This window comes from Vombatus ursinus, unplaced genomic scaffold (assembly GCF_900497805.2).
Source record: "Vombatus ursinus unplaced genomic scaffold, bare-nosed wombat genome assembly UNPS02014239.1, whole genome shotgun sequence".
In the NCBI taxonomy this organism is placed as follows: Eukaryota; Metazoa; Chordata; class Mammalia; order Diprotodontia; family Vombatidae; genus Vombatus; species Vombatus ursinus.
Genome location: NW_020954017.1, coordinates 266,638 through 294,163, shown reverse-complemented (window position 1 = coordinate 294,163; position 27,526 = coordinate 266,638). Strand labels below are relative to the sequence as shown.

Below are 27,526 nucleotides of genomic sequence, written 5' to 3'. Positions count from 1 at the left end.
TCTAAGGGCCTTCCCAGGTCTGACATTCCATGTTCTAAGGGCCCTTCTAGCTCTGACACTCCATGTTCTAAGGGCCTTCCTAGCTCTGTCATTCCCTGTTCTAAAGGCCTTTTTAGCTCTGTCATTCCATGTTCTAAGGGCTCTCCCAGGTCTGATGTGTCATGTTCTAAGGGCCCTCTTAGCTCTAGCATATGATGTTCTAAGGGCTTCCCAAGTTCTAAGGGTCCCTCCTTTGTATGTTTATTCCCATGACATCCTCCATGGTTCTATGACCTGCCCTCCACCCTGAGGCCCCCAGCTGTGGCCCTCACCCTCATAGTTCCTGGCTTCCAGGCTCAGCACCCCTGGGGCTGAGGTTTCCAGCAGGGCCCGCAGGCAGCTGGAGCTCCGGTGTTCACAAGCCAGGTGAGCTGCTGTCTGGCCATTTCGGTCCAGGGCCATGGGATTGGCCCCCTTGGACACCAGGAGCCTCACCACTGAGGGCAGGGTAGTGATGACCGCCAGGTGGAGGGGCGTCTGCCCAGGAGAAGAGCTGTGAGGGCCCTGAGCATCCAGATGGCCCCCCCCACCCCCTCAGTGACCCAGGCTGGGTGCTATTGTACAAAGACAAAGGTGAATAGTCCCTGCCCTCAGAGAGCTTACAATCTCCAGGGGGAATCAAAGAGTACCCGAAAGGGTGTACAGGTTGAGACTACCTGCGAACAGAAGGGGTTAACTAACAATGGGACCCCTCCCGTCCCCCTCCAGCCCAGTAGGGTCCCTGACTTTTGGGCTCACCTGCCTTAAATTATTGTAGACGTCCAGGTCTCGCCCTCCCTGTTGGAAGAGGTGGACCAGGCGATGGACAGCGAGAAGGTTGCCCTGGGCTACTGCGATGTGGAGGGGCCTGGGAGGAAGCGAGGCCGGTGGGCTTCCTGACTCTCCCCCATCCCTGCCCTGCGTCCCACCCAGCCCCGTGGGTAGAGGAGGGTGAGAACCACATGGTGTTGGCTGAGTAGGGGGAGGGGAAATGCTACAAAGCTGCAGGCAAATCACGTTTTCTGAGACTCAGTTTCCCCTTTTTGTAAAGCTACAGAGAAGGAACGGGAGTGGATGGTCCAAAGGCGCCTTTCAGTGAGGCCAAGTTCTGGGGTCCCTCCCACCCAATCTGCCCGCACTGGTACTTTCTGCCTTTCCCTCCTGACTTTCTCTGCATCCCTCAATCTTCATCCCTTTAGCCTCTACCTGCGGTCACTCAATCCCCAGTTCCTCATTCTCCCCTTGCCCCACCCCCACTCCACCCCCATCCCTGTCCCTTGGTCCCAGGCCCCAGGGTACGTGGGAGGGGCTCAAAAGGGGAGCAGGAGTTGCTGATTTCAGAGAAACCTTGGGGCTGGAGGCCGGAGTTCCCATAAACCGAGGCCTGGAGGGAGGGGGAGGGCAGGAGGGAGGAGGCGGGGTCGAAGGAAGTGGGGATGGGAGGGGCTGGCCCTGCCCTCACAGACTTCCAGTAACCAGGCTGGGGGGGGGGGGGGGGGGGGCGGAGAATCCACTTCCTGCCCCAGGGAGGGGGGAGGGGAAAGGATGGGGCAGAAGCTGGCCAAGCTGGGCTCTCCCCCTCCCAAGACCCTGCAACCCCGGGGCCCAAAAACTGGGGGCATATTCCCTCCATTTGGGGGAGCCCTCAGCTTCCGTCCCTTTGGAGATTGGAGTTGGATTCCCAGCCCTCTCCCAAGCCTTCTAGGGACCCAGGTGTCCCTTAGGACTCCAGGCTCCTTCCCTTCCTAGGCCTGGGCAGTGAGCTCCTTCCCCTCACCCCTAGCCTCATTTGCCTCTGGGACCCAGGATACCAGCTCTGGGGCCCTCATTTCCTTTCCAACCCTAGCATTAAATCCCCTCTATGCCTGACCCTTTGAGGGTTCAGCGCTCCAGATTCCCAGCTCCAATTTCCCACCCCAGGATCCAGGAGCAGGAGGGGTCCCTTGGGGTCAGCACTAAGGTCAGGAGTGAGCAGATCCATTCCAGTAAGCCCTGTGGCGCCTGCCTCCCTCACAGTGGGAGCTGAGGGCGGAAGGGGTTAAGGCCGAGTGTGTGTACAGGGGGAGGCTGACGCAGGCCTGGGGGAGCAGCTGGGGCTGTGGTGTGTCCTGCGGTCTGGGGCTTCCCCGGGAGGCAGCCATTGCAGAAGTGTTTGTGTTGGGGCTGGGAGGGGGGGGAAGCAGCGGTGAGGATGAGAGTGAAAGAGAGGGGAAAAGGGACACAGAAGGGGGAAGGGAATTGAGGGGCATATGGCAATCGAAGGGAGATGGGGACACCAGCAAAGGGAGCTGGGAGCTGTCAAGGGGGGAAGGATTCACAGGTGGGGCACAGGGATGTGTTTGTCAGAGGGGGAGGGGGAGAGGGTCTATGGAAGGAGGAGGGGCAGAGGGGTGTGTGGCAGTCCTCAGAGGAGGCAGAGGTCCAAAGGTTACTCACGTGTCTCCATCCTCATCGGGTCTTGTGGCCTTGGCAATGTCAGCAGTGAGTGGGTTCTCCAGGGGGCAGAGCACTGGGTAGGTGGGTGGTGGCAGGCTCAGTACTGAAAATGGGGCTGGTGCAGGATATAGGAAGGGGCCTGTGGGAGAGAGGGTGTGAGGCTCTGAGACTCCCTCTCCCCCCTCCATTCTTAGTAGTAGTAGTAGTAGTAGTAGTAGTAGTAGTAGTAGTGGTAGTAGTAGTAGTAGTAGTAGTGGTAGTAGTAGTAGCATTACTACTACTACTACTACTAAGTAGAACTGCTACTACTACTATACTAGCACTAATACTACTGCAACTAGTGGTAGTATTAATACTAGCACCACTGCCTAACTAATTTACATAGCCTTACTAGGTGTCAGGTATTGTGCTAAGTGCTTTACAATTATTACTAAGGACAGAAATAAGGAAGGGGAGGGAAGCAAAGGTTTTAGTGTGAAGGAAGAATGTCAATGAAATTCAGACTCTTTGAGTGGGATAGGAGCTTAGAGCATAGGAAGCCAGACCTGACAGATGGTTGGAGGTACTGTGGGAAAAGAAAAAGAATTGGCTTTGGTGTCTGAGAACATCACTTCAAACCCTGGCTCTGCCATAAGCTACCTGTGTGACCTTGGGCAGTTCAGGCTTCAGTTTCCTGGCCCGTAATATGAAAGAGCTGGGACCAAGGTCTCTTTCAGCTCTGCATCTCTGTGATTTGTACTCCTCTATGAGGCTGCTGGCCTTTCAGAATGTCAGAGCCTGAAGGAGCCTTAGAGACAGTCCAGATTCATCACTTTGCACTGGATGAAACAGGCCAGAGAAGGGGAAGAAGACTTTCCCAAGGTCTTAGAACAAGTCAGTGGCAGAGTCAGAACTACACTGACATCTCCTACCTTCCAGCTCAGGGTTCTCTCCATTGAGGTTCTAGGGGCCAGGGATGGACTGAGGGCTATTTGTATGTGTGTGCATGTTGGGGGGAGATGCCTGGGCAAGGCTCTCAGTGGTTTTTCTGGGTGACTCAGGGTCACGTCACACTGTGACTAGAATCAGCCAGTTTGTGCAATGTCCTTGCTCCTGGGGTGGGGGACAGAGCCTTGGGGGGACAGGTTAAGGGTGGGTTGCCTTGTAGGGGGCAGGGTGAGGACTGGATAAAGATCCAGGAAGCATGGGGTGATTGGGTCGGGAAGTGAGGGTAGACAGATTGGGGAAGGAAGAAAGAGGTCCCGGGTTTGGGCAGGAGGTTAGGTTGAGAACGGTCAGGCCTGGGGAGGAGGGTGGGAAACGGAGGATGTACTGACTTTGGAATAGAGGAAAGGGTCAGGGAGGAGGCAGTCTTTGGGGAGTTGGGTTAGCATGGATATAGGATCAGAAGAGGTAAGGGGGTCATGGAGAGGACAGACAGGTGTTAGGGTTAGAGGGAGGATGCCCAGGTAAGGACTACACCAGGGTGTCCAGATCGAAGATAGCGTGAGGAAGGGCAGCTGGCCAGGCTGCAGGTGCCCAGGCTGGGTTGAACACCTGCACCCAGTGTCCAAGCTGGGTTGGAACAAGGGTGCCTGGGTTAGGATGGGGTGGGTTTGGCTGGAATATGTGGAAGATAACCAGGTCAATGTCAGGCAAGGGTGCCCAACCCAGGTCGGAACAAAATTGCTTTGGGCATCGGGTGGCAGCCTCAGGACAGGTGGGGGGTGCTCAGGAAAGCACAGGAGTAGAGCCAAGGATCAAGGCCTGGACGAGGGCGGGGTGCTTAGGCTGCCAGGGGTAGGAGTTCATCTGTGTCCCCCTCACTCACCAGGATAGTAGATGGCTGTGGCAGGGCCCGGGAGGCCAGGGTACGTGCTGGGGCTCTGGGGCGAGGGCTCCGGGGCTGGGACGATGCCGGGCCCGGGGGACTCCTGGGGCTCCCGATAGCGCCGCTTTCTCAGGGGCAGTGTGGCCTCAGAGTCGGGGGCCCCGGCTTTGGGCCGCGTCCGCAGGTCCACGGGCCCCTCGTCCATGTCCCGGGGGCATCGGGGCATGGCCGGGGCCCCTGGCTGCCACGGGGGCTCCCTGGGGCCCGCCGGGGCAGAGGCAGGGCGGGGAGCTGTGCAAAGCCGACGGGGCGGACTGAGCCCCGTCTGGGAGGGAGGCCCGGTCGCCGCCGCCGGGCACAGGCTGCAGCCCGGCTGGGCTCCGCTCAGATATCAGCGCAGAGAGCAGCGCACCAGGGACTTCCCCTCCAGCCAGCTGAGCTGAAGGGACTTTTGTGAGCCGGGGCGGCGCCCGCCCTCCCCCGCCTCCGCCCTCCCCCGCCTCCCTCCCCCTCCCCGGGCTGGCCGGGCCCCCTCCCTCCCGGGCTTTCCTGGAGGCTCCGGGCTCAAGTCTCCCGGCTTCTCCTCCCCTTCCTTCGCTCCCGGGGTGTTGTTTTTTTTTCCTCGTCTTTTCACGCACACACACACACACACGCACGCACACACACACACACACACACACACACTTTCTCTTGCTCTCTCCTTACCAACCAACGTGTCTGATTGTCTCTTAGTCTCGGCTGCCTGTCTATCCTTCTTATATGTCTCAGTCTGATCTCAGACACTTTCTCTGTCTGTCCCTACTCTCCACGTCTTTGTTCCGTCTGTCTTTAGGCCCTAACTCTTTATCGCTGTGCTCTTAATCGCATTCCCTGTCCTACCCCCTCCGCCGTCTCTGGGTCTTCTCTCTGTCTCTGCCTCTGGGTCCAGCCTCTTTCTGGGGTCCCCGTCCTGTGTCTGACTGTACCCTCGCCTCCCGTTGCAACACCGTCCAGTCCTCTGTTTCTCCTTGTTTCCCTACGCCGCCCGTGGCCCCCTCCCACTCTCGCTGGTTTCTGCCCATTTCTCTAGGGCTCTGCCCTATCTGTTCCTTTTTCTCTCCTCCACCCCATTTTCCAGGAGGTAGGGGTGAGTAGACAGGGAGCGGAAGACAGGGCAGACACCTGTGGAATGACTGAAAGGCCGAGATCGAGGCAATCGGCGAGAGAGTCAAAGACAGCCCCAGATCTGGAAAGACCTAGATAGAGACCAAAGGTGGGGGGAGGGGCGGGACAACCGAGGTCAGAGGGAAGCGGCCCAAGGGTGGGGGTGGGGAACAGGCCCAGCTGGTTGGGGGGAGCATGAGTCACCGAGTCGCTGGGAGGGAAGGGGAAGGAACCCTGGAGCCGCCCTCCCCCTTCTCTCCCTCTCCCCCTACTTAATGTCTCTCCTCTCTGCATACATGAACGGGGTCCCCCTTCTCTCTTTTATCCCAGATCCCCTTCTCCTTTTTCTCTCTCCTCACAGGGATGGGAATGAGGGAGAAAACGGCTGTGCGGGGTGGAGAGGAATAAGGCAAGATGCTTCTGCTCACAGGCTCTCAGCCTCTATCTATCTACCTGTGTCTCTGTCCCGTCTGGAGCCTGCCTCCCTTACCCTCTAGCCAAGCTCTCTGGCTCTGTGGGTTTCCCTACTTTTCACTAGCTCCCTTTCCTGGCTCTCCCTTTCTCCCGGCTCCCTCCCTCCACTCCCCTCGAGGAATGGGGGCGGGGGGGGGGGTGTCTGGGAGAAACCGGGGCTTTCCCGTTTTTCCCCAGGGGCCAGGCTCCTCCCAGCTCTTTCTTCTGCTGTCCTACCCTCCCCGCTTGAGGTTGAGTCCGGGTCACTGAGTCACGGAAGGGAAGGAGGGAGGGACCCAATTCTCTCTTCCCTATTCCCCCCCCCCCCCCCCCCCCGAGCTACATGCTCCCTGCTCCCATGCCCCAGAAAAATCTGCCCAAAGTCTCTGTCTCCCCATCTCTTCCTCTGGTCCTTTAAGAATCACAGAATCTTAGGTCAGGAAGGAGTCAGGAAGGCCAGGGGCTTCCATCCCTCCATCTCTTAACTGTCTCTGTCTCTCAATCCAGTGGTAGGGTGGTGCAATAGAGAGCACTGGACTTAAGAGACAGAGAACCAAGATTCCAATCATCTTCCTAGGAATGTGACTTTGGGCAAGTCATTTCCCATCTCTAAGTCTGTTTCCTCCTGTGTAAAATGAAGGGGTTCTTTTCAGCTCCAAGTCTCATGAATGAGGCCTCTTTGCCTCTTTCTTCCTGCTCCTATAGGGCCCCGTCCCTGTCTTGCCCTTTCCCCCTTCCGCTGATCTGGAGAGTTCCCTCTTCCCCATTCTGTGGCTGTCAGATCTTGTTGGCTATTAAATCTGTTGCCTTCAGGGTCTGTTTCTTTGCCTCGCTGTGTAATCCCAGGTCTCACCTCCTGTCTCCAAGACCAAATTAATGGAAGTGAGTGTGGGTAGGGGAGAATGTCCTGCCCCACCCTCCTCCGCCTCGAGCCATAATCAGACCTTCTCTTGGACTTGGACCTGACCTCTTCCACTCCCCTCCCCCTCCAATTCACTGGCAATCATTAACTTGGGGCCTGATGGCCAGGGGTAGGGACAGTTCTGGGCTCAGGTCAGAGTTCAAGGAGCTGGGCTGGGTAGGGACGTGTCTGTCTCTGTCCCTTCCGGTGTCTACCTCTCCATCGCTTTTTTTCCGTTGCTCCCGCTGGTGGAGGGGTGGTGGGGTAGGTTGGGGTGTGCTCCCTCTGTTCGGCACAGGAAGGCAGTGTGAGGGTCTGAGTTAGAAGAGGGCATGAGGAAGCTGGGCATTTGAATAGAACCTACGGAAAGGCTGAGTGAGGAAGACCTCAAGGTCTGGGAGAGTCTGCGAGCGGCTCTTGTTTGGGGAGGGGGAAGTCAGAGGTGATCCAGCTTTCTCCCCCCCCCCCAAGTTGGGCCTGATTTCCCAGAATCTCCAGGAGATCAGGAAAGTCCCGGCTTGGGGAGTATCCTCCCTCCCTCTTTCCAGTGTCGGGAATGGGAATGGAAGAGATGTGTCCCCTCTCCAACATAGACCCTGGGAAGGGGTTTGAATTAACCCTCACCTGTCCCTTCTGTGGCCCTCTTGGGGAAGCGTGACAGTCTCTGGACCTTCATCTATGTCAGGAGAATCGGGGCTTCCCATTCTCCAGGCTCTCACTGCCCAGATGGCCAGGTGTCTTTCCTTTTTTTGGACCCCGTTCCTTGACTAAGTAGCCCCTGCTCTGGGCTGCAGGTTCCTTATCTGTAAATCTTTGGGGTTAGGAACTGTCTCTCTCACCATGTCATGTTTCACTGATCTACCTCAATACATGTCTAAGAAGTCATCCAGCCTTCACTCGAGGGTCAGCCTCCCTGGCCTGGAAGCCCTCTGAGGGTAGGGCTGGGCCTCCTGCCTCGTGGTGTCTACCCTGGGCAGGCCCCAGATTCAGGACCTCTCCCTCAAATTGCCCAGGCAACAACTTGAATCAGCCCTAGGCCCTGAACTCCACAGAAACCTGGGCCTAAGTCAGAGGATGTATTGGGGCCAACTTCCTGGAGGAGGAGCTATTCCCTTCCCACCCCCCCCACCCCCCTTTCCTTCCCCCTAGTCCTTCCCTGCTGTGGGGAGACTGGCTTATCCTGGCACTGAACCCACCCTGCTCCACCCCAAGGCCTTCTGCCAACATTTAATCTTCTTGGAGCCACAGGCCAGAGGGGCTATTGCAACAGAAACCCTGGAGGCCCCCCCCATCTCTCCTCTTCCAGGGTGATCAGGACGAAATTCCTCTTTTCTGGAAGCTTTTTTTAAAGGCTTTCGCTGAGGGAACACTGAGGTAGACCTAGCTAGACCCAAGCCTTAGGCGACCAATGTGGGAAAGGGTGTGAAGGACATAGGAAAGCCAGGAACACATTGAGAGACTGGGAGAGCTCTAGGGGATGGGTCTGGGTGAGTAGCTTTGGGTGGGTGGGCGGCACAGTGTGAAGAATGTCCTCCCCTAGGGTAGGGCAGAAGGCACAGTTCTGCTCCCCTGATCGCAGGGGCCCGTGGGTGCTTCTGCCGCCAGCCCAGAGAAAGGGAAGTCCTAAGGCCCTGGGAAAGGCCCCTCCCTTATCCCCTTGGCAGGTCCAGGAAGCCATGGAGGCCATCCTGTCTAAATTTCCGAGTAGGGCAGGAGCATGGGGTGGGAACTGAGAAGTGAAGGGGGCTCTGTGTTCTTTGGGTGTGGAGAAGTCTTCTCAACGGCAGGACTGCCGCCTAACTAGGACCCAGGGAGCCCCTGAAGAATCCTAGGAGGCAAAAGGTTTTGGGATTGGATAAAAACCTGGAAAAAAAATCCTCATTCTGCCACCTGTGACTTGGGGAAAGTGACAAGGGACCATGCAGACCTCTCTGTGCCTCAGTTTCCTCCTCTGACCTAGGTTCCCCCGGTTGTGAACACAGAACTCTTTTTGGGTAAAGCTAGAAGTCCTTGAGTCTTTCGTCGATTCCCAGGAAATGGGTGCCTCCCCACGGAGACCACAAAGAACCCCAGCCCTGGCCACCGCAGGATTAAAAATAAAAGAGAGAAAAGTCCCTGAGCTCCTGGGAAGAGCTCCTTGCCCTGAAACCAACGGCACCCTTGTCCCTTCCTCAATCTGAGGCCTCTGGCTCAGGGTCAGATGGCATCTTTCCCACGCCCAGCCTGGACAGTTTTTCATCCTCCCCCTGCCTGAGGCCTGGTTTCCATCCCCAGCTCTGTCACTAACTCACTGAGTAATCATGGGCAAATCTCTGCCCCTCTCTGCCTCAGTTTCCTCATTTGCAAAAGGAGGGTGTTGAGAATAGATTCTAATGGATCTCTTTCCAGATCTGACAGTCTAAGGGCCCTCTCATTTTGAACGTTCTAAGGACTGTTGTAGCCCTGCCATCCCTTGTTCTAGGCACTTTCCCGGTCCTAACTTTTGGTGAGCTCTTTTCTAGGAAGGCCTGTGGATAAAGGTCAGGAGCCAAGGTTTTAAAAACAATTTGTAATATTATTATTTTTTAACCTCACCTTCTTTTCCTAATACATCTCTCTCCTCTCCCCTGCAGAGAGCAATCCCTTATAACAGAGAATGAAAAAAAGAGGTCAGAAAAACTAACTACCAAGGCAGTTGTGTGACAGTGTACTTGTGTTCCACACAAATTGTCCCTCTTGGCAAGGGGGACAATTATAACATCTACAAGGAAGGGAGAGGTGCTCCCTCTTATCCTATCGTGTGTGTGTGTGTGTGTGTGTGTGTGAAAGAAGCATTCCTATAGCACCTACTATGTGCTCTGTGCTAAGCCCTTTTTACAAATCCTCCCACACAAGGGAGGTGCTGTTACGATCCCCATTTTACAGCTGAGGAAACTGAGGAAAACAGAGGTTAAGTGACTTGCCCAGGGTCATACGCCTAGTAAGCGTCTGAGGCTAGGAAACCGAGACATAATTGGTACACTCAGTTCTCCAGTATCTGTTTGTCTGATGCGTCTAAGTTACTGTCATTATCATCTGGTTCACAGATGGGCCTTTGCTTCGTCCGGTTTTGCAGATTCTCCACTTTTAAAATTAACCACTTTGGGGCAAATGGTCCACTTTGGTAAGGAGCAAGCAGACAGGCCCAAACTTCCTCATTTGCTCTTCCCCAGTGTGTCTTTCCTCCCCCTGCATTGTGCTCAGCTAATTCTCTCTTGTTTTCCTAAGGGGAGTGGCCCCCCAAACTGAGGCAGCTACATCTGCTGCCCCACCTCACCCACCAAATAAATCATATTTTCCATTTCTGAAGGTAAAACCTGCCCCTCCTCCAGGAAGTCTTCCTTGATGAACACCAGGTGACCTAGCTGAGGGGCTCTGGCTCACTGACAGATTCAACAAATCTTGTACTAGAGGATTTTGCACTCTTATTGTTAGGATGGAAACCTCTTGAGGGCAGGTAGTAGTTCATTTTTGGTCTTAGCACAGGGCCTGACACATGTCCAACTCTCCACGGTCCCATTTGGGGTTTTCTTGGTGAAGATGCTGGAGCGGTTTGCCGTTTCGTTCTCCAGCTCATTTGACAGAGGAGGAAACTGAGGCAGGCAGGGTGAAGTGACTTGCCCAGGGTCACACAGCTAGAAAATGTCTGAGACTAGGTCTTCCTGACTCCAGGGCTGGCGCCCTATCCACTGTGCCATCTAGCTGCCCTGCCTGACACATAGTAGGCTCTATCTCAAATTTTTGAGCTCTTAAAATCTTAGACTCATAAACTTTTACTTTCTCAGAATTGTGTTGCCTTTATAGACTCTTGGAATCTTAGAAGAACTTTGGGTTTTGTGCTGGAAGGGATGGCCCACGAAGGTCACATCTAGGCCAACCCACCATCGAGGCCACCAGACTCTTTTTCTTCTGTGGGAGCAAGGGACCAACCAGTCTCTGCACAAACACGCCCAGTGATGGGGAGCTTATGATCTCTCTTGGAATCATAGGACCAGCATGGAGCACAGAGCTTGGCACAGCCTTGGCTAGGCCCTTGGTTAAATAGTTGCTGAGTTGAGTGGAATTTGGGTAGCAGCTAGTTGGCGCCATAGTGCATTTAGTGCTGGAGTCAGGAAGACTCATCATCCTGAGTTCAAATCTGGCCTCAGCTTCTTACTAGCTGTATGACCCTGGGCAAGTCACTTACCTCTGTCTGCCTCAGTTTCCTCATCTGTCAAATGAGCTGGAGGAGGAAATGGCAAAGCACTCTGGTATTTCTGCCAAGAAAACCCCAAATGGGGTCATGGAGAGTTGTACAAGACTAAACAACAGCAAAATTCCTCCTCATTTTATAGGTGGGGAAGGGCAGTCCAGAGAGTAGAAGGGAATGCTCTAGGTCGCCCAGGGTTCAGCTCGAGTTCAGAGACTAAGAGCACATACCTCCTGATTTACTCCAAGGTCCGTCTGGCCCATGGCTGTTTCCACTCCAAAAACTGGGTCAGAGGGTAGGTGATTACTAAGGTCCCTGCCAGCTCTTATATCTATGAGAGGGTTTTGTGTGTGTGTGTGTGTGTGTGTGTGTGTGTGTGTGTGTTTGTGAGTGTGTTGTGTGTTTGGTGTGCTGTCTGGATGGTTCTGAGAGAGACAGAGAGAAGGTAGTGGAGGGAGAGAGACAGACAGACAGACAGAGACAGAGACAGAGGCAGAGAGAGAAAGAGAGAGACAGAGATAGAGAAACACAGAGAGAAACAGAGAGAAGGTAGTGGAAGGAGAGAGAAAGACAAACAGATGGAGACAGACAGAGACAGAGAGAGGCAGAGAGAGAAAAAGAGAGACAGAAGATAGTGGAGAGAGAGACAGAGAGAGAGAGGAAGAGAGAGAGAATGAGAGAGAGAGAGAGAGAGAGAGAGAGAATGAACCCAGGCTTAGGCTTTTTGGGGTTGGAGCTTGCAAGAAATAGAAATGAAATGCCACAGATCAGAGGGTTATGAGATTGGAAAGGGTAAAGGCAAGGAACCAGTATACTATCTCCCCCTCACCCCATTCTCATTCCCTTGACTCATTACATCAAGCCTTAGTTGCATTCAGCTGCCACCTGTCCTGGCAGAGAATGAGGAGGGCTGGGCTCTGTGGGGAAGTCCCTGGGGTTGAGCCTCACCTCCAGGGCACCTGGTGTAAACCGGGATTCTGGAATCCTGGACTGTTTAAGGCAGGTGGACTTTGCCTGCTGAGGCTGGAGAGTTAGTGATAAGGGCTGGGGGTGAGGAGAAAGGGAAAGATTAACTGGGTGAGGAAAATGCTCCCTCCCCTTCTCCTCCAGATAAACTTGAAAAGCAGAATTCTGGGGCCTCTAGGAGGGCCAGGAAGAAGGAATCTCAAAATGTCAGAATCTGAAAAGCCTTTGTTGTCTGACTCTTTGTGAGCGCATTTGGGGTTTGCCATTTCCTTCTCCAGCTCATTTGACAGATGAGGAAACTGAGGCAAACGGGATGAAGTGACTTGCCCAGGGTCACACAGCTTGGAAGTGTCTGAGGTCAGGTTTAAACTCAGGAAGGTGAATTTTCCTGATTCGAGTCCCTGTGCCCTGTGCACTATGGCATCCCCTAGCTGCCCTATTACTGAAGGGTCTTAAATATCCTTAAATATCTCAAGATCAAGAGCTAGAAGGGTCCTAAGAAATCATAGGACCACAGAGTTAGAGCTGAAAGGGACCCCAGGGACCATATAATTCATCCTCTTCACTTTACAGAGGAGGAAACTGAGGCCCAGGGAGGCCACACAAATAGTCTGAAGGATTTCCACCTGGACCCTCTGACTCTGGATATGTTGGTTTTTTCCAGTCCTTCCCACCCCTCAAAAACCTCTTGGTGCTAATAAGGAAACTGAAGATCCAGAAAGCTTAGGTCACGGGTCAGAGTCAGGGTCAGAACTAAGGTGAGAACACACTGTGTTCTCTGGGTAAAGCTGATTATCCTGGGTGGGAAAGTGAACCTGTCACCACATCTGGAGAGCTATGGAGAGAGGCCACTTGGGAGATGACATCAGGTACATCAAGGCATATTCCCCTCCTTCCCTCCACGATGTCCCCTCAAATCCCAGTTTGTCAGAGCTGGAGGGTATCTGAGAATATAACATGTCAGAACTAAGAGGAACCATAGAACATGGAATGTCAGAACTGGGAGGGACCACAGAACAGAGAGTGTCAGAGATGGGAGGTGCCTTTGAATATAGAATATTGACAGAAAGGACTTTTTAAAATACAACATGGAACAAAATGTCAATAACCTTAGAATATAGACCAGAGAATGTCAAGAGCTGGGAGGGAGCTTGGAATATGGAATGTCAGAGATGGGAGGGGCCTTAGAACATGGAATGTTAGAGCTGGGAAGAAACAGAGATACCAATTAGAAATTCTACGATGAGGGAATTGAGCCCCCAAGAGGAGCAATAATTTTCCTAAAGTCATACAGAGCTGGGTCTAGAACACTGGCTGGAATGGGAAAATGGGGTGGTGGTGGTGGTTAAAAATACAAGTGCAATCCAGCCAGGAAAGTAGAGGAATGGGGACTCCTAGTGGTGACTATCTATGCCTTGGGCATAGGGGATCACAGAACATCTGAGCTGAGAGGAGGTAGACCCTTAGAACACAAAGCTGAGAGGGAGGCACCTGGGGATAGAAAATACCCATCCCGTCCTTCCTTGGTTTCCATGACTGTGCTGCTGTCCCTTGACTCTCCTTCTACTTCTCTGACCATGCCTTCTCAGCCTCCTTTCCCCAGCGGTCATCCATTCCCCACGATGTTGCTCAAGTCTCTTAACTCTTCCCTCTACACTCTCTCTGTGATCTCATCTGCTCCTGTAGTTCACTTATAACCTTCATTCAGATGGCTCCCAGATCTGTTCCCTGAACATGGCCCTCACTGCCAGTTGCTTCGTGGACATCTCCACCTAGGGGTCCCCTCCGTATCTCAGACTCAATACATCCCAAACCGCCTGTGCTATCTCCCCATCTCCCGTTAGTCAAGGTTAATGCTTTCTTCTCTCTTGACCCTGCCCAAACATCGTCAGTTGCCAAGTCCTATCTATTCTATTTCTGCATCTTGGCCCTCTGTCCCCTTCTTCTTTGTCATAATGTCACCACCTTACTTTGCAGGACCCCAGGTCAGGCCCTCATCACCTCTCACCTGGACTGTTGTCCAGTGGGGTCACTGCTCCAGGTCAGCTGCCACACCTCTGCCTAATAATCACCCAATTCCATCTTGCCACACCACTCCCCAGCTTAGAACCCCTCAGGGGCTCCCTAGTACCTTGGGGAGAACTTCTCCTTCTCAACACTCCAGCCTGATGTTTACAACATGTTACAACCTTTCTGCCCTTATTTACCATGTTCTCCTTCACATCCTACTTCTAGCCAAACTCCCTCTCCCAACTCTGTACATATGAATGTGCCCCAGGGATAGGAAGACCTTCCCTCCTCATTTCTGTTTCTCATCATCTTTTTCTTCTGATTTGTAAAACTTTCCCCAAACCCCAGCTGAAAGTGACCTCCTCCTCAAGTTTCTCTAGGGTTCTTTGCCTGGATCTTTCTCATGTTCCATCTTACTCTTTCTCTCTGTCTCTCTGTCTCTGTCTGGTTCCATATTTATCTATCTCTGTCTCTATCATCCATCTGTCTATCCTATCTATCATCTATCTATCTATCTATCTATCTATCTATCTATCTATCTCTCTATGTACATATGTCTCCCCACATAGATGGCAGCTAGACGGCCCAGTGGCAAGATGGCCCTAGAGTCTGGAAGACCTGAGTTCAAATCCAGCCTCAGCCCCTTACTAGCTATGTGACCCTGGACAAGTCATTTAATTACTAGAGTTGCCTCAGTTTCCTCAACCATGAAACAGGAATAATTATGGCACTTACCTGGGAGGGTTGTGGTTAGGCTCAAATGAGGTAATGTTTGCCAGCACCTGGCACAGAAGTAGGGCTATGTAAATACTTGTTCCCTTCCATTTCCCTCCCCTCCCCTTCCTGTAAACTGTAAGTTCCCTGAAGGCAGGAGTGTGTAGTCTTTGTATCTTCACTGCCTGTGGAGTTGTTTCAGTCTGGTCTGACCCCATTTGGAGTTTTCTTGGCAAAGATACTGCAATGATTTGCCATTTCCTTCTGCAGCTGATTTTACAGATGAGGAAACTGAGGCAAACTGCATATGTTAGGAGCCTAATAAATGCTTGTTGGATTGAATTGAGTATAGACTGTCAGCTGGGAGGGACCTTAGAGACCATCTCATCTCCCCCCTTGTAGCCCCTGCACCTTGGTCCAGACTTTGGAATTCTATCTGTGTAGGGAACTCTCCCAAGCGAAAACGCCCTCTACCAACACAGATCAGCACTTGTTTTGCAATTGGCAATGATCTTAAGAGACGTTCCTGAGTCACAGATAGGTTCTGGGACGTGCTTGAATCACGTAACTAGTAAATGTCAAAGGTAGGGCTTCAGCCCAGGTCTTTCTGACTCCCCTGCTGCCAGTATGGCTCCTGCCCACCATGGAGAGATCCGAACACTCCAGGCTGGGCAGGCTCAGGCCTTCGTGCCCAGGATAGGGGAGCTCAGAGATAGCCTGGTTGGCTCATTTTCCCAGAGCACCCCAACTGTGGCAGGGGCCTCATTGTCCAGGTCAGCCGGATGTGGTAGAGACTCATCCTCAGTTTCCCCCCACAGTACAATAAGGGGATTGGCCCATATGGTCTCTAAAATCCCTTTTAACTGTTCCAGGGGATTACCAGGGTGTGGTGAAGGTCTCTGTTTCTGGGTGGGGCCTTCAAGGCCAGAGGGGGAAAGGGACAAAGGCTATAGGAGTGGGGGGGGTGGTGGTGGAAGAACACTAGTTCCTCCTGCTTGTAGGGGAAAACCAGCCCGGTAGTCTTAAAAATAAAGATAACTAGAGAGCTACACCCTTTGTCTGCCCTGGACAGGGCAGGGTCAGAGTTCCCAGGAGGGGGAGTTCAGTCTTAGGCCCCCCTCTCTAACCCAGACATTCTCAATCTTGTCTGTATCCTAGACCCTGGGTCTGTCGGTCTGCTGAAGCCTCAGGCCTGTTTTCAGACCCATAAATGCATAATATAAAATGACATAGGATTACAAAGGAGATCACTTGTATTAAAATGCAGTTGTTAAGATATTTTAAAAAGCAAGTTCTCGCAGGTTATGAGTCCTTACTCTAAATTCAGCCGTCTCAGACCTTTCCAAAGATGTTGGCTCCTTCCCTTCCCCCTCCCAATCCCTTCCTCCATCCCATGTCCCCTAACCCACTGAATGTGATGAGTGGATGATGGCAGCGGTGTTGGGAGAAGAGCATTGGGTCTAGAGTCAAATTTCGGCTTTGTGATCTTGGACAAGTTTCTTAACCTTTCGTATGTAAAATAGGGGTGATTAGACTTCCCAGATGTGTGGAAAGGGTTTGGTAATTGGGAAGGGCCCAACGTCAGTGTCCGTTATTACTTGACCTGAACCACTCTGCAACCTTGGGTAAGTCACTGCCCTTTTAGGAATGTACCTTAGTTTCCTTAATTGGACTTGATGATGAAAACCCTTTCAGTTTGAGGTACTGTGTTCTAAGGTTTTCTCCAACTCTAACATTCTATGGTCTGTTCCAGGAATTCTTAAGGGGTGTGTGTGTGTGTGTGTGTGTGTGTGTGTGTGTCAAATGCAGTTGTTAAGATATTTTAAAAAGCAAGTTCTCGCAGGTTATGAGTCCTTACTCTAAATTCAGCTGTCTCAGACCTTTCCAAAGATGTTGGCTCCAAAGATGTGTGTGTATGTGACTGTGACTCCTTGGGCAGTCTGAAGAAGGTAAAATATGATGCATAGGATTACAATGGAAACCAAATCTACTGAGACACAATTTTCAAAATATATTTTAAAAAATTCACCGCCTCCAGGTGAAGAATCCCCATGAAAGGGGCATAGATTTAAGGGTGGGAGAAGAACTTAGAGACCATTTAGCCTGACCCATTCATTTTACAAATGAGGAAATGGGGGTAAGAGAGATGAGTGACTTTGTCCAGTGACATGGAGGTTTGGACAAAGAGCCTCCACCATTCTAGGTCCATTAGGCTGTGAGCTCCTGGGGGCAGGGCCTATTTTTGCTTTTCTTTCTTTGTATCTCCAGGGCTTAACACTATGCCCAGTAGACTCTTAACTGAAGCTTCATGACTTGATTTGAAAGTTCTAAGATTTCATCTAGCTCTGATGTTCCATGAACCTACAAATAAATACATTGTGGATGGTGGGCTTTCTGGTTCCAGAAAGGGCTTGGGAGTTTGGAGAGACATCCTCCCAAGAAGGCAGAGAACAGCTTCCTCTCCAGCCCTTCCCCCCAATTCCAGTTGGCTGTGGCCTGATTAACTGGGTTCTCCCCATTGCAGTACAAACAAGGTTGGCTTCCTTCATTGCCTGGGACCCATTCCAGAAAAAATAAGGCTGCCATTGTTGGCTTCTTTCCCCTTCTCTACTCCATTACCATCTTTGCCGCTCTTAGAAACATTTCTGGCTATGGGTGATTCCTGGGCCATGTCCTCGGGGGTAGGGTAGAGAGGATACTGTTTACCCAAAATTTCTCATGTTGGCATTTGAGGCTTTCCACAGTCTTCCGTCTTAAATCATGTCCTCCACCACCAGCCTGGTCTGTATCCTTTTCCTCTCCACCCACATGTGATAGGCTTGTAGGGGCTCAGCCTCTTTTGCATGGCCAATCTGCCTCATCCTTCAAGACCTAGCTCAGGTCCCATTTCCTCTAGGAAACCCTCCCAGACTGCTTCAGGCCATACCAACCTATTCTCCCAAACTGTTTTATTAGCTTTTAGTAGTTGCAGAATCTCAGCATGAGAAGGGACCTTACGTGTCACCCAGGCCAACTCTTGCCAAGTCAGGAGACCCAGATCCAAGTTCTGCTCTGTTGAGTTTTGGGTGGCTTGGGGCAACAGTGAATGGTGAGCTGACTTTGGGATCGACGGATGTGGTTTCAAATCTTCCTCTCTTACTAGTTATGGCCTCCTGTGGAAGCCAAGTCAAAGCAACATTTATTAAGCATTTACTTTGTGCCAGGCACTGTGCTAAGCCCTTGGGATACAAAGAGAAGCAAAAAATAGCACCTGTTTCAAGTAGCTTACGGGCTAATGGGGGAAACCTATATGCAAACTACTACATACAATCAAGATATAGAGAGAAGTGAGAGCTATATATGGAGAGAGAGAGAGAGAGAGAGAGAAGTGGAATATGGAGAGAGAGGAGTGAGGAGAGGATAGATAGAGGGGAGGCACTGACATTAGGGAGGATTGGGAAAGGCTTCTGGCAAAAGGTAGGATTTGAGCTGAGCCTGGAAAGAAGCTCTCATCTTCTTTTTTTTTTTTTTTTTAGACAATTGGGGTTAAGTGACTTGCCCAGGGTCACACAGCTAGTAAATGTCAAGTTTTTGGTCTCAGGCCAGATTTGAACTCAGGTCCTCCTGACTTCAGGGCCAGTGCTCTATCCACTGTGCCACCTAGCTTCTCCCTTCTGTCTTCTCTTGAAGCAACATTTTCCTCTTCTGTAGGGTTGACCTTCAAGGTCACTCCCAACCCTAAAATCTGTGCTCCTTGGGGCTTCTGTTTCCTTCTGGGCAAAATGAGAGTTAGCCTTGATCTCTCAGTTTCATTGTTCTCTGACATTTGCCTGGGTTCAAGATGTGGGGTGTCAAGGGAGCACTGTGACTGGGGTGGTCTCTTCTACTGAGGTGCTCTCCAAGGTCCCCCTTGGATCACACGTGTTATGGACTTGGAAACTTTCCACTCTTGGCATTGTGTGTTCACAGAATCATGGAAGCTCAGAATAGGGAAGGACCTAAGTAGTTCTCATTCAATCTACCCAGACCTGGCTCAGAATCCACTCTGCTATAGACCCAGGAACTGGGCCTCTAGCCCTTCCTGCAAGACTCCCTCTGCCTCTGGACAAAACCCACTCCATTTCTGGCTAACTCCAGTTGTTACAAAGGGTGTCCTAGTGGATAGAGTGCCCAGCCTGGAGTCAGGAGTTCAAATCTGGTCTCAGATACTCACTGTCTGTGTGATCCTGGCCAAGTCACTTCACCCCGTTTGCCTCAGTTTCCTCATCTGTCAAATGAGCTGGAGAAGAAAATGGCAAACTACTCCAGCATCTCTGCCAAGAAAACCTCACAAGGGGTCAGGAAGAGTGGGACACGATTGAACAACAATAGCGACCATATATTATGCTGAAATTGGCAACTTTCCTCCTTGTGACTGGTTCTCAGGGGCCAAGCAAACCAGGGCTGATCTTTCTTCTGCTGGACAGCCCTTGAGATATTTTGAGGCAGCAATCAGCATGGAGAGGTGGCCTGGCGTGGAGGACAGGGAGCTGGCCTGAAAGCCAGGAAGACCTGCATTCTGACACAATCTGGTCTTGAGACCTGGGCTAGATCATTGGACTTCTTCATATTCTATGAAACTCTAACATTAGGTTTCAGAGAAGGTGCCAATCTGCACTGGCAGAGAGAGTTTCCTCACCAGGGATTCCCTCTAGACACATGATCCACACAGTCTTCTCCTAGTTCCTTCAACTAATACTCATACAACTTGGGTCTCAGTCCTTTCACCATGCTGGCTACCCTCCAGTTAATTAATGTCTGCATTTTAAGATGTGGTGCCCACGCCTGAATGCAGCATGGCGGCATGTCAGATTGGGGTTTGGCCAGGGTAAAGCACAACAGGACTGCCACCTGTAAAGTCCTGGAAACTACCCTCCCTTTCAAGCTTGTGTTGACTTTCTTGGTTGCCTTTCCTACGGTTGACTCATATTGATCTTGTGGTCTACTTAAATCCCCAGATCTTTTTCAGTCAAAAGAATTGTTGTCTAGCATTACTTCTGCCATCTTTCCCTCGGTCAAATTTAAAGACTCAAGTCTAAGTCTTACAATGGAGTTTTCTTGGCAAAGATATTGGAGCGGTTTGTATTTCCTTCTCCAGCTCGTTTTACAGAGGAAGAAACTGAGACAAGCAGGGTGAAGTGACTTGTCCACGGTCACCCAGCTAATAAGAGTCTGAGGTCAGATTTGAACTTAGGGAGATGAATCTTGCTGACTCCAGGCCTCTGTGCACTCTGGCGCCCCCTAGCTGCCCTAATTAAATCTTAGCGGATTTGGCTTAGCCTTCTAGGCTGCAAAAATCTTTTGGGATTCTGACTATATAATCCGCTTCTATCTCTTCTAGCTTTGTGAAAATTTCACATTTGATAAAGATGCCTTCTAAGCGTCTATCCAAATCATGGATAAAGCTGTTAGACTGAGAGGAATCATGGTGTAGGGATAGACAGCTGACTTCAGTGTTAGGAGGTCCTGAGCAGAGGACCCATTGACTTTCTCTCTCTCTCTCTGTCTCTGTCTCTTTCTTTCTCTCTCTCTCTCCTCTTTCTTCCTTCCCACCTTCTCCCTCTCCCTATTCTTTCTCTCTCCTCTCTCTCTCCCTTTTGTCTTTTTTTCTGTCTCCTCTCTCCTCTCTCCTCTCTCTCTCTCTCTCTCTCTCCTTCCCTCTTCTCTCTCATCTTTCTGTCTCTCTCCTCTCTCTGTCTCTCTCTCTCCTCTCTGTCTCTTCTCTTTCCTCTTCCTGTCTCTCTTCTCTTTCCTTTCTCTGTCTCTGTCTGTCTCTATGTCTCTCTTTCTGTGTCCCCCATATATGTCACTCAATCTTTCTGTGTTCTGTTTAACTTTCTAAAATCAAGTTGTTTACCTTCATTAGTAAAGGGAGTTTCTTACTCATGGCTCCCTGTATCAATGAACTCACTGGTTGTCTCCCACCCTCCCAGGACAGATCCCTGGGGCACTGGAGACCTTTATATCTGACCTTTAGCCATCAATTGTACTCTTTGAGCCCTGCCATCCTCTCAGTTCCCAATCCACTTTCACTCTACTGTTGTCTAGCCCACAACTCTTCATTTTGTCTGCACCAGTAGCACAATATTTGCTAACATCTGGGGAAGTCATATCTATAGCTAAGTGGCATAGTGGATAGAGTGCTAGGGAATTAGGAAGACCTGAGTTCAAATCTAGCCTCAGACACTTACCGGCTGTGTGACCCTGGGCAAGTTGCATAATAATACTAGCGGAGGCATCTAGGTGGTGCAATGGATAGAGCACCTGCCCTGAAGTCAGGAGGACCTGAGTTCAAATATAGCCTCAGACCAAACACTTGACACTTATTAGCTATATGACCTTGGGCAAGTCACTTAACCCCAATTGCCTAAAAAAAAAATACTAGTGAAATGATAATTGTAAAGTGCTTAGTGCATAGTAAGTGCTATATAAATATTAGCTATTATTATTTTTACTTAACCGCTGTCTGCCTCAGTTTCCTCAACTGTAAAATGGGGATAATAACAGCACCCCTATCCCACTGAGATTTTAATTTCTCTCCGTAACATCTCCAGACCCAAAAGGATTGTGGGTTCACCTGTGATTGAATGGGCCATTTAACAAACTAATTTTGCCCTTAACACTTCCAGGGGCAGCAGCCCCCCCCCCCGGAAGGTCTGAAATCTCCTGCACCCCAACACTTGTTCCAGCCTCGGTGTTTCTTGGAGGTGTCCAAATGCCTTTGAGGGAGCTGTTCTCCTGTACCTTACTTTCAAGGTATCATGGAGGAAGAAAGAAAATTGTCCTGCCACCATGCCTCTTAGAGTCATAAGGATCAAATGAAGTAATTGTAAAGTATTTAGCATAGTGTCTGGCACATAGTAGGTGCTATGTAAATGCTTAACTTAAAACAACCGCAACAAAACCTTAAGAAAAACAACACAGTCCCTTATATGTACATGTTACGACCAGTCTAGTAACCCTGGCACTGGTGGGAATGAGGTTAGGCTGGCTTGACCTGTTCTTCCTGAAGTGTGCTTTATGACCAGGGCTTCCCTCTCGAGGTATTCACTCACAGTCACTATAACAATATTGCAATCCTGGGCTGCAGCAACTTTTTGGAAATCACAAACGGCGGGTGTTTCCCCTTTCATTTGCAATAGTCACCCAGGAAAGACAGAGGCAGGGGATTGCTGTCTTAGCCACACTTCCCCCATCCTGTACCTACAAAACTGATTTTTGAACACAAGACTAAGAATATATCTATCCCTAATACATTTCTTCTTATCCGATTTGGCCTAGGCTTCTAGGATGTCAAGATCTTTCTGGTTCTTGCTTCTGGAAGCCAGCTCTGGCCAAAAATATTAAGCCCAGAGGCTACGCGTTATAGGGAGAGAGAAGTTGGGAAGACCTGAGTTCAAGTCCCACTTTGGACATATAGTGTCTATGTGACCTTGGGCGAGTCATTTAAGCTCGAACTCTTGGGCATCTGAAGGTCAGACTTGGCAGCATGGATCCTTGGCAGGATGTTTGAGTGGCCTCCAGCAGGCCGCCTAGCAGGGATGCTGGAGAAACATGTTGGAAACCTGAGAGAGAAACTGTAAGATGACACCCAATGCCATTTCCTGGGGCCGATGGCAGAGTAGACAAGCTTGGGCTCGGAGTGGCATGGTGGCAGGACAATTTCTTTCTTCCTCTATGATACCTTGAAAGTAAGGCCCTGGAGAGTGGTTCCCTCAAAAGGCATTTATTTGGGCACCTCCAAGAAACAGCTGGGCTGGAACAAGCATTGGGGAGCAGGAGATTTCAGACTAACCCAGGAGTGGGGGGGCCGCCACCCCCTGTTAAGGGCAAAATAAGTTAGTTAAACAGTCCATTCAGTCACAGGTGAACCAGCAATCCTTTTGGGTCCAGAGATGTTGGGGAGAGAAATTGCAATCTCAGTGGGATAGAGGTGAACAGAAGTCAGATGCATGTTGGGAAAATGGTCATATCCAAGAGCAGCGGACAGAGGCATTGACAGGGTAGGTCTCATCCATTCATATACAGAGGGTCTGAAAGAGAGCTGCGCTGTTGAGGACCAACTTTGGCCAAAATGGAGGCGGTGCGCCATCTGGTGGCTGTTGCAGAGATTGCACTCAGAAGGGCAGTCCCTCACATGAAGCGTGTATCTGGACATGTGTGACTTTTTGCATAACTATCTTCTTAGTTTTTAGTACCAGTGGGAAGCAGATGCTTCCGTGGCTTGGCGTGCCCCCTCCTTCCCTGACTTCCTTCAAGTTCCAGCTAAAATGCCCCTTCTACAAGAAGCCTTTCTTCATCTCCCTTAATACTAGTGCTCTACCTCTGCTGACTATTTCCAGTTTATCTTGTATATAACTTGTTTGTCCACAGTTGTTTGCATGTTGGCTCCCCCATTAGGCTGTGAGTTTCTTGAGAGAAGGGAATTTTTTTTTTTTACCTTTCTCTGCATCCCTGGGGTTCAGCACAGCCTGGCACATAGTAGATGCCCAACAAATGCTTATTAAGTTGACTATCTTCTAGAGTTTTCCCAGGAATTGAAATCTAGCTCACTGGTCTGTAGTTTGTAACTCTCTTTTCTTCTCTTTTTGTAAATCCACCTAACATTTACTCTCCTACAATCCTTCAGGTCACTGATGCTGGCTCAGCAGTCTCATCTGCCAGTATCTTTGATACCCTAGGATGAAGCTAATCTGAGCCTGGTCACTTGAACTAACCAAGGGCAGGTAGGTGCTTTCTTACCAGGGCCTCACCTATCCTTGAGTATCAACTTCCTATTAGCAATTTTTCTTCTGCCCTTCCCAGTCCAAAGGTAGACTTTGGCAGAGAAAACAAGCAAAATAAAAGTTGAGTAATTCTGCTTTCTCCCCAACATTCTTTCTCCTCCTGTGCCCTTTCAGTCACTCCTGACAGGGTTTCCTTTCTTTCTTTGAGCCTTTTCTTTTCCTCAGGAGTAGCCAGTCTCTTTTAGTATAGTCAGAGCACTCTGTAGTGAAGGGGGTGGGGATATGGAAGCTATTGGGTTGGCCTTTGGGACGCTGATAATCCTCAGATGTGGCCATCCAGAGTGTAGTGCTACCTGGTGGCCAAATTATATACTGTATTTCCTGTTAGTTGATTCATTATGTGACAGCCTGCTCCTCTGTAGAAAGCAAAGGAGCCAGTCAGCTGTAGTAACACCACCAAGGATACACCCAATCCACACAGCTCCTGTCACCCATGTTTCTTCATTCCCTTCATCCTGTGGCAGTGCTAATGCTGTCCACAGCTGCAAGATTGACTTGCCCTATGGGGGATGGGGGAGGGGTTGCCTAATCTATCGGAAACCTCTCCTCTCCCACCAAGACTTTGAATGCAAATGGGAAGAATCACAGGACTGGAAGTCTTTCCCAAGGGGGGAAAAACTAAAGAGAGACTTGCATGCGCATCTACATGCAAAGTCTTGGCCTTCCCCCATCTTCTGATCTCTACCCTGGTCTTGAACTACAGACCCTTTATCCTCATCCTACCTCCCCTATTCCTTCCCTGATTCTCCTTCTCCCAGTGTAGACTTCTTGTTCGTTCTTTTCCTGGCTAACCTCAGCTTGTTCTGAGCCTCAGCTCTCCTGGTTCTGTTTTTACAAGACTTTTCCATGCACTTATACTCATCCTCCCTCACCTGCCCTCATTTCTTCCTTTTGTATGTGTCATTTTTTTTTTTTTTGGTTGTTTGTGTCTTTTAAAAGTCAGAGCTGGTGACACTGCGATTGTGGTCCATCCAAATTCGTCTCTTTAGACAATTGCCCCTTTCTTCCTCTTCATATAGTTCCCTCTCCACCTGCATCTTCAGAATCTCACTCCTGAGAGTTTCTCGTTACAACTGGGTTGAGTTCTCCCGTGGGATGTCAGTGCATGGGATCCTATTCTCTAATCAGCCCTTCTAGCCTTGACATTCTGTGTGGGTGAGCCTCTGCCAGTCCTGGGAGTTTGTTTGGCTTCCCAGGGCCTGAGATACTTGAGCTGCCTGGCTCTGGAGACATGGAATCTGGCTTAACCTAGAAAACTGATCTGCTCCCCTCCCCCTCAGCTCTCTGCCCTCGATTCCTAGCCACACCTTCTGCCTGTGTACCTGCAACAAGTGAAAATGGAAGGAGATCTGCCAACATCTAACCTAAAAACCTTTGGATATGGCCCTAGATCCCTTTGTTGGGGGTTTCAGGGTATGGATTAGTCAGTATTTCCCAGGGAGGCTCTTTGGACAGGAAAGGAAGTGAAAGGGGGAAAAGTCACCCATTTTGTCAATGGGGAGGGGATAAAAGGACCCCTGGACTTGGAGGTAGGGGCCTGGGTTCTAGAGCCAGTTCCACCCCCCTCCCTCTTCCTGTGTGACCTTAGGCAAGTCCCTTTCCCTCTCTGAGGCCAGATGGAGACTCAGGTTCCATATCTGTGAGATGAGGGATTTGGGCCAGATGGTATGTCAGGTTCCTTCCAGCTCTGATAATTCAGGACCCTTGAACGTGAAGGCAGTTTGTAACACACCTGGTGTGGTGAATTTTAAGGAAGGAAAGTCTTTACAAAGTCCTCAAGGGTTTTGTGAAGCTTCAAAATGCTGTCACCTCCTACGACTTTGAAAGGTAGGTGGCCTGGGCAAGTCTGATGGGGGATCTTCTCCTCTCGGGGGCCCCCAGGGAACTCACCTTGGTGGAGAAAATTCCACACTGGAGGCTCATTCCACATGGATGAAATCATAAAACCAATCCGAAAAATAAAACACCCCAAACAAAACCAACTTTGGAAGACTAAAGTGTTTATGTGAAGGCACAACTTTGTACAGCTGTCTTAAAAACCTTGTAAAACTATACACACTTCTAAACTTCTAGGATCTAGTAATTTGACTGATGTGAGAATGTCTTCCTCTGAGGCAGATTGCAACCCTTCAGCAAGTTAGTAAAAGTTGTAACAGTCAAAAAAACTCATCTTTCTGAGGCTGACTGGGCAATGAGTTCTTATGGACTTCAGGTGGGTCCATGAAAACTAGACATACAGGCCATCTCTGAGCCCATCCTTGGAAAATTTCCATTCTTGGTAATTCGGGCTCACCTACTCTCCCCACAATAAGGCACAGGAAGATGACTCCAGTGTTGGGAAATGTCAAAGCTTAGTGGTTTTCTTGAAAGTTTTGCAAACTATAAAGTCCTGTCAAATCTTTGTGGTTGGTTAGAAAGAACTTGGCTAAACTGATGAGTGCTCTGCCAATGTGAGAGATCACTGACCCCCAATCAAACTGACTCACACTTTCCCTTGGGCTGGGGGTTGAGGGAAGCAAAGTGTCTAAAAGACTTCTTATTGAGCTCAGGGAGAGAATGGGAGGGAAGATCCAGCCTTGGCTGCCTGTTGTCTATACCACTGGATGACCACTCATCCATTTTGTGACTTCGACGCAGAAGAAAAACCATGGATGATCCACTGTGCAGATAACTGATATCAACTGTATTTTTAAAATCCTACCTGGCTTGGCCAGAGTTAGCTCTAAAACTAGGTTGTAAGCACCAGGAGAACAGGGGGATTCCAAAGGCCTGGCCTATCCTGCCCTTTTTCCTGGACCGAGGGCCAGAGGGAGGCTGGGGATGCTGCTGCCGAGGATGGAGGTGCTGACTGAAGCCGTCTTTCTTTTTCTGCCTCCTCTGTCTCCTCTGGGCGACTTAGTCTTGGGTGGAATGAGGTGGGAGTGGGTGGGGGTATAGGGGGAGGAAAAAGGGTGATCAGACACACAGAGAGAGGGCCACTCATCCAGCCTTGAACTTCAGGCCTCCCCCCCATGCCCTCCCCTCCCCATTGCCCAGCACTCCTTCCCACCTAAGTTTCAGGCCTGGGAATTAGGGTTGGAGTATTTTATGGGCAGTGTGGTGTGTCTGGAAGAGCTTGGGGCTTGGAATCTGAGTACCTGGGGTCAAATCTTGACACCTTTTTTTTTCTAGCTGTGTGACCTCAGACTTTCCCTTAGCCAAGCCTCTGTCTCTCTCTACCTGTAAAATGAGGAGTCTGGACTAGATGAGTCATTTTCAGGGAGCCCCCAGCCAGACGCAGGGGAAGGACACAGTTCTCCCCGCTTTGGTAGTCTCTAGTAGAATGGAGGAGATGTGGAATACATCTTAAAGAAACTCCATGGTAGTTGGGGCTGATAGGAGTCTCCTCTATGGGAGCCTTGACTGGGAAGGGCCTCTCTGAATCTGGGACCTGGGTTCAAATTCTGTCTCTGCTCTTCTTCACCTTGCAACTCTGGTCTAATACCTTCTCTCTGAGCCCTAGCTCCATGAGGTCATGGATTAGAGATGGAAAGGAGGCTGGAGACCATCAAATCCAGTCTCCTCATTTCATAGCTCATCAGAGTCACAGAGAGGCTGGGTGATTTCCTCAGGGTCACTCATACAGCTAGTTAAGTGTCTGAGGCAGGATTTGAACCCCTCAACTCCCTGACTGTAGACCTCTTACCCATTGTACCACCTAGTGGTGAAAATGCATGTCTACCTACCTGGGGAGACAGGAAGAAAGTGCTTTGGTAAACCTTAATAGCCTTAGAAAACTGTAATAGAATTAACTATAATATATAATATATATGATGTAACTGTAATAGAATTAAGGATTATTATTAATTATAACTCAACAATAATAATAGTAATTTGATACCTTGGATACTTCAATGAATCCATGATCTCACTGGTTCATCTGATAGATCCCACTGACCTTCCTTCCTTCCTTCCTTCCTTCCTTCCTTCTTTCTTTCTTTCTTTCTTTCTTTCTTTCTTTCTTTCTTTCTTTCTTTCTTTCTTTCTTTCTTTCTTTCTTTCTTTCTTTCTTTCTTTCTTTCTTT

The 27,526-nt window shown here is 50.2% G+C and overlaps 2 protein-coding genes across 3 annotated transcripts in view; both read right to left on the bottom strand.

The window, feature by feature from the left end:
- Window positions 1-4,505, bottom strand: part of BCL3 (BCL3, transcription coactivator) — a 7,295-nt gene extending 2,790 nt beyond the window's left edge. For both annotated transcript variants that reach the window (XM_027860726.1, XM_027860727.1), the window contains exons 1-4: window positions 4,265-4,505; window positions 2,455-2,593; window positions 778-886; window positions 312-516 (exon numbers count right to left, since the gene is read on the bottom strand). In XM_027860726.1, coding sequence (XP_027716527.1) covers window positions 312-516; window positions 778-886; window positions 2,455-2,593; window positions 4,265-4,490 — 679 coding nt within the window. In that variant the 5' untranslated portion in view covers window positions 4,491-4,505. The remainder of the gene's footprint in view (window positions 1-311; window positions 517-777; window positions 887-2,454; window positions 2,594-4,264) is intronic.
- Window positions 4,506-8,557: 4,052 nt separating this feature from the next.
- The window catches only part of CEACAM16 (carcinoembryonic antigen related cell adhesion molecule 16), a 41,020-nt gene continuing 22,051 nt past the window's right edge, over window positions 8,558-27,526 (bottom strand). The window contains exon 15 of the mRNA XM_027860730.1: window positions 8,558-8,589. Within this exon, the coding sequence (XP_027716531.1) occupies window positions 8,558-8,589 (32 nt within the window). The remainder of the gene's footprint in view (window positions 8,590-27,526) is intronic.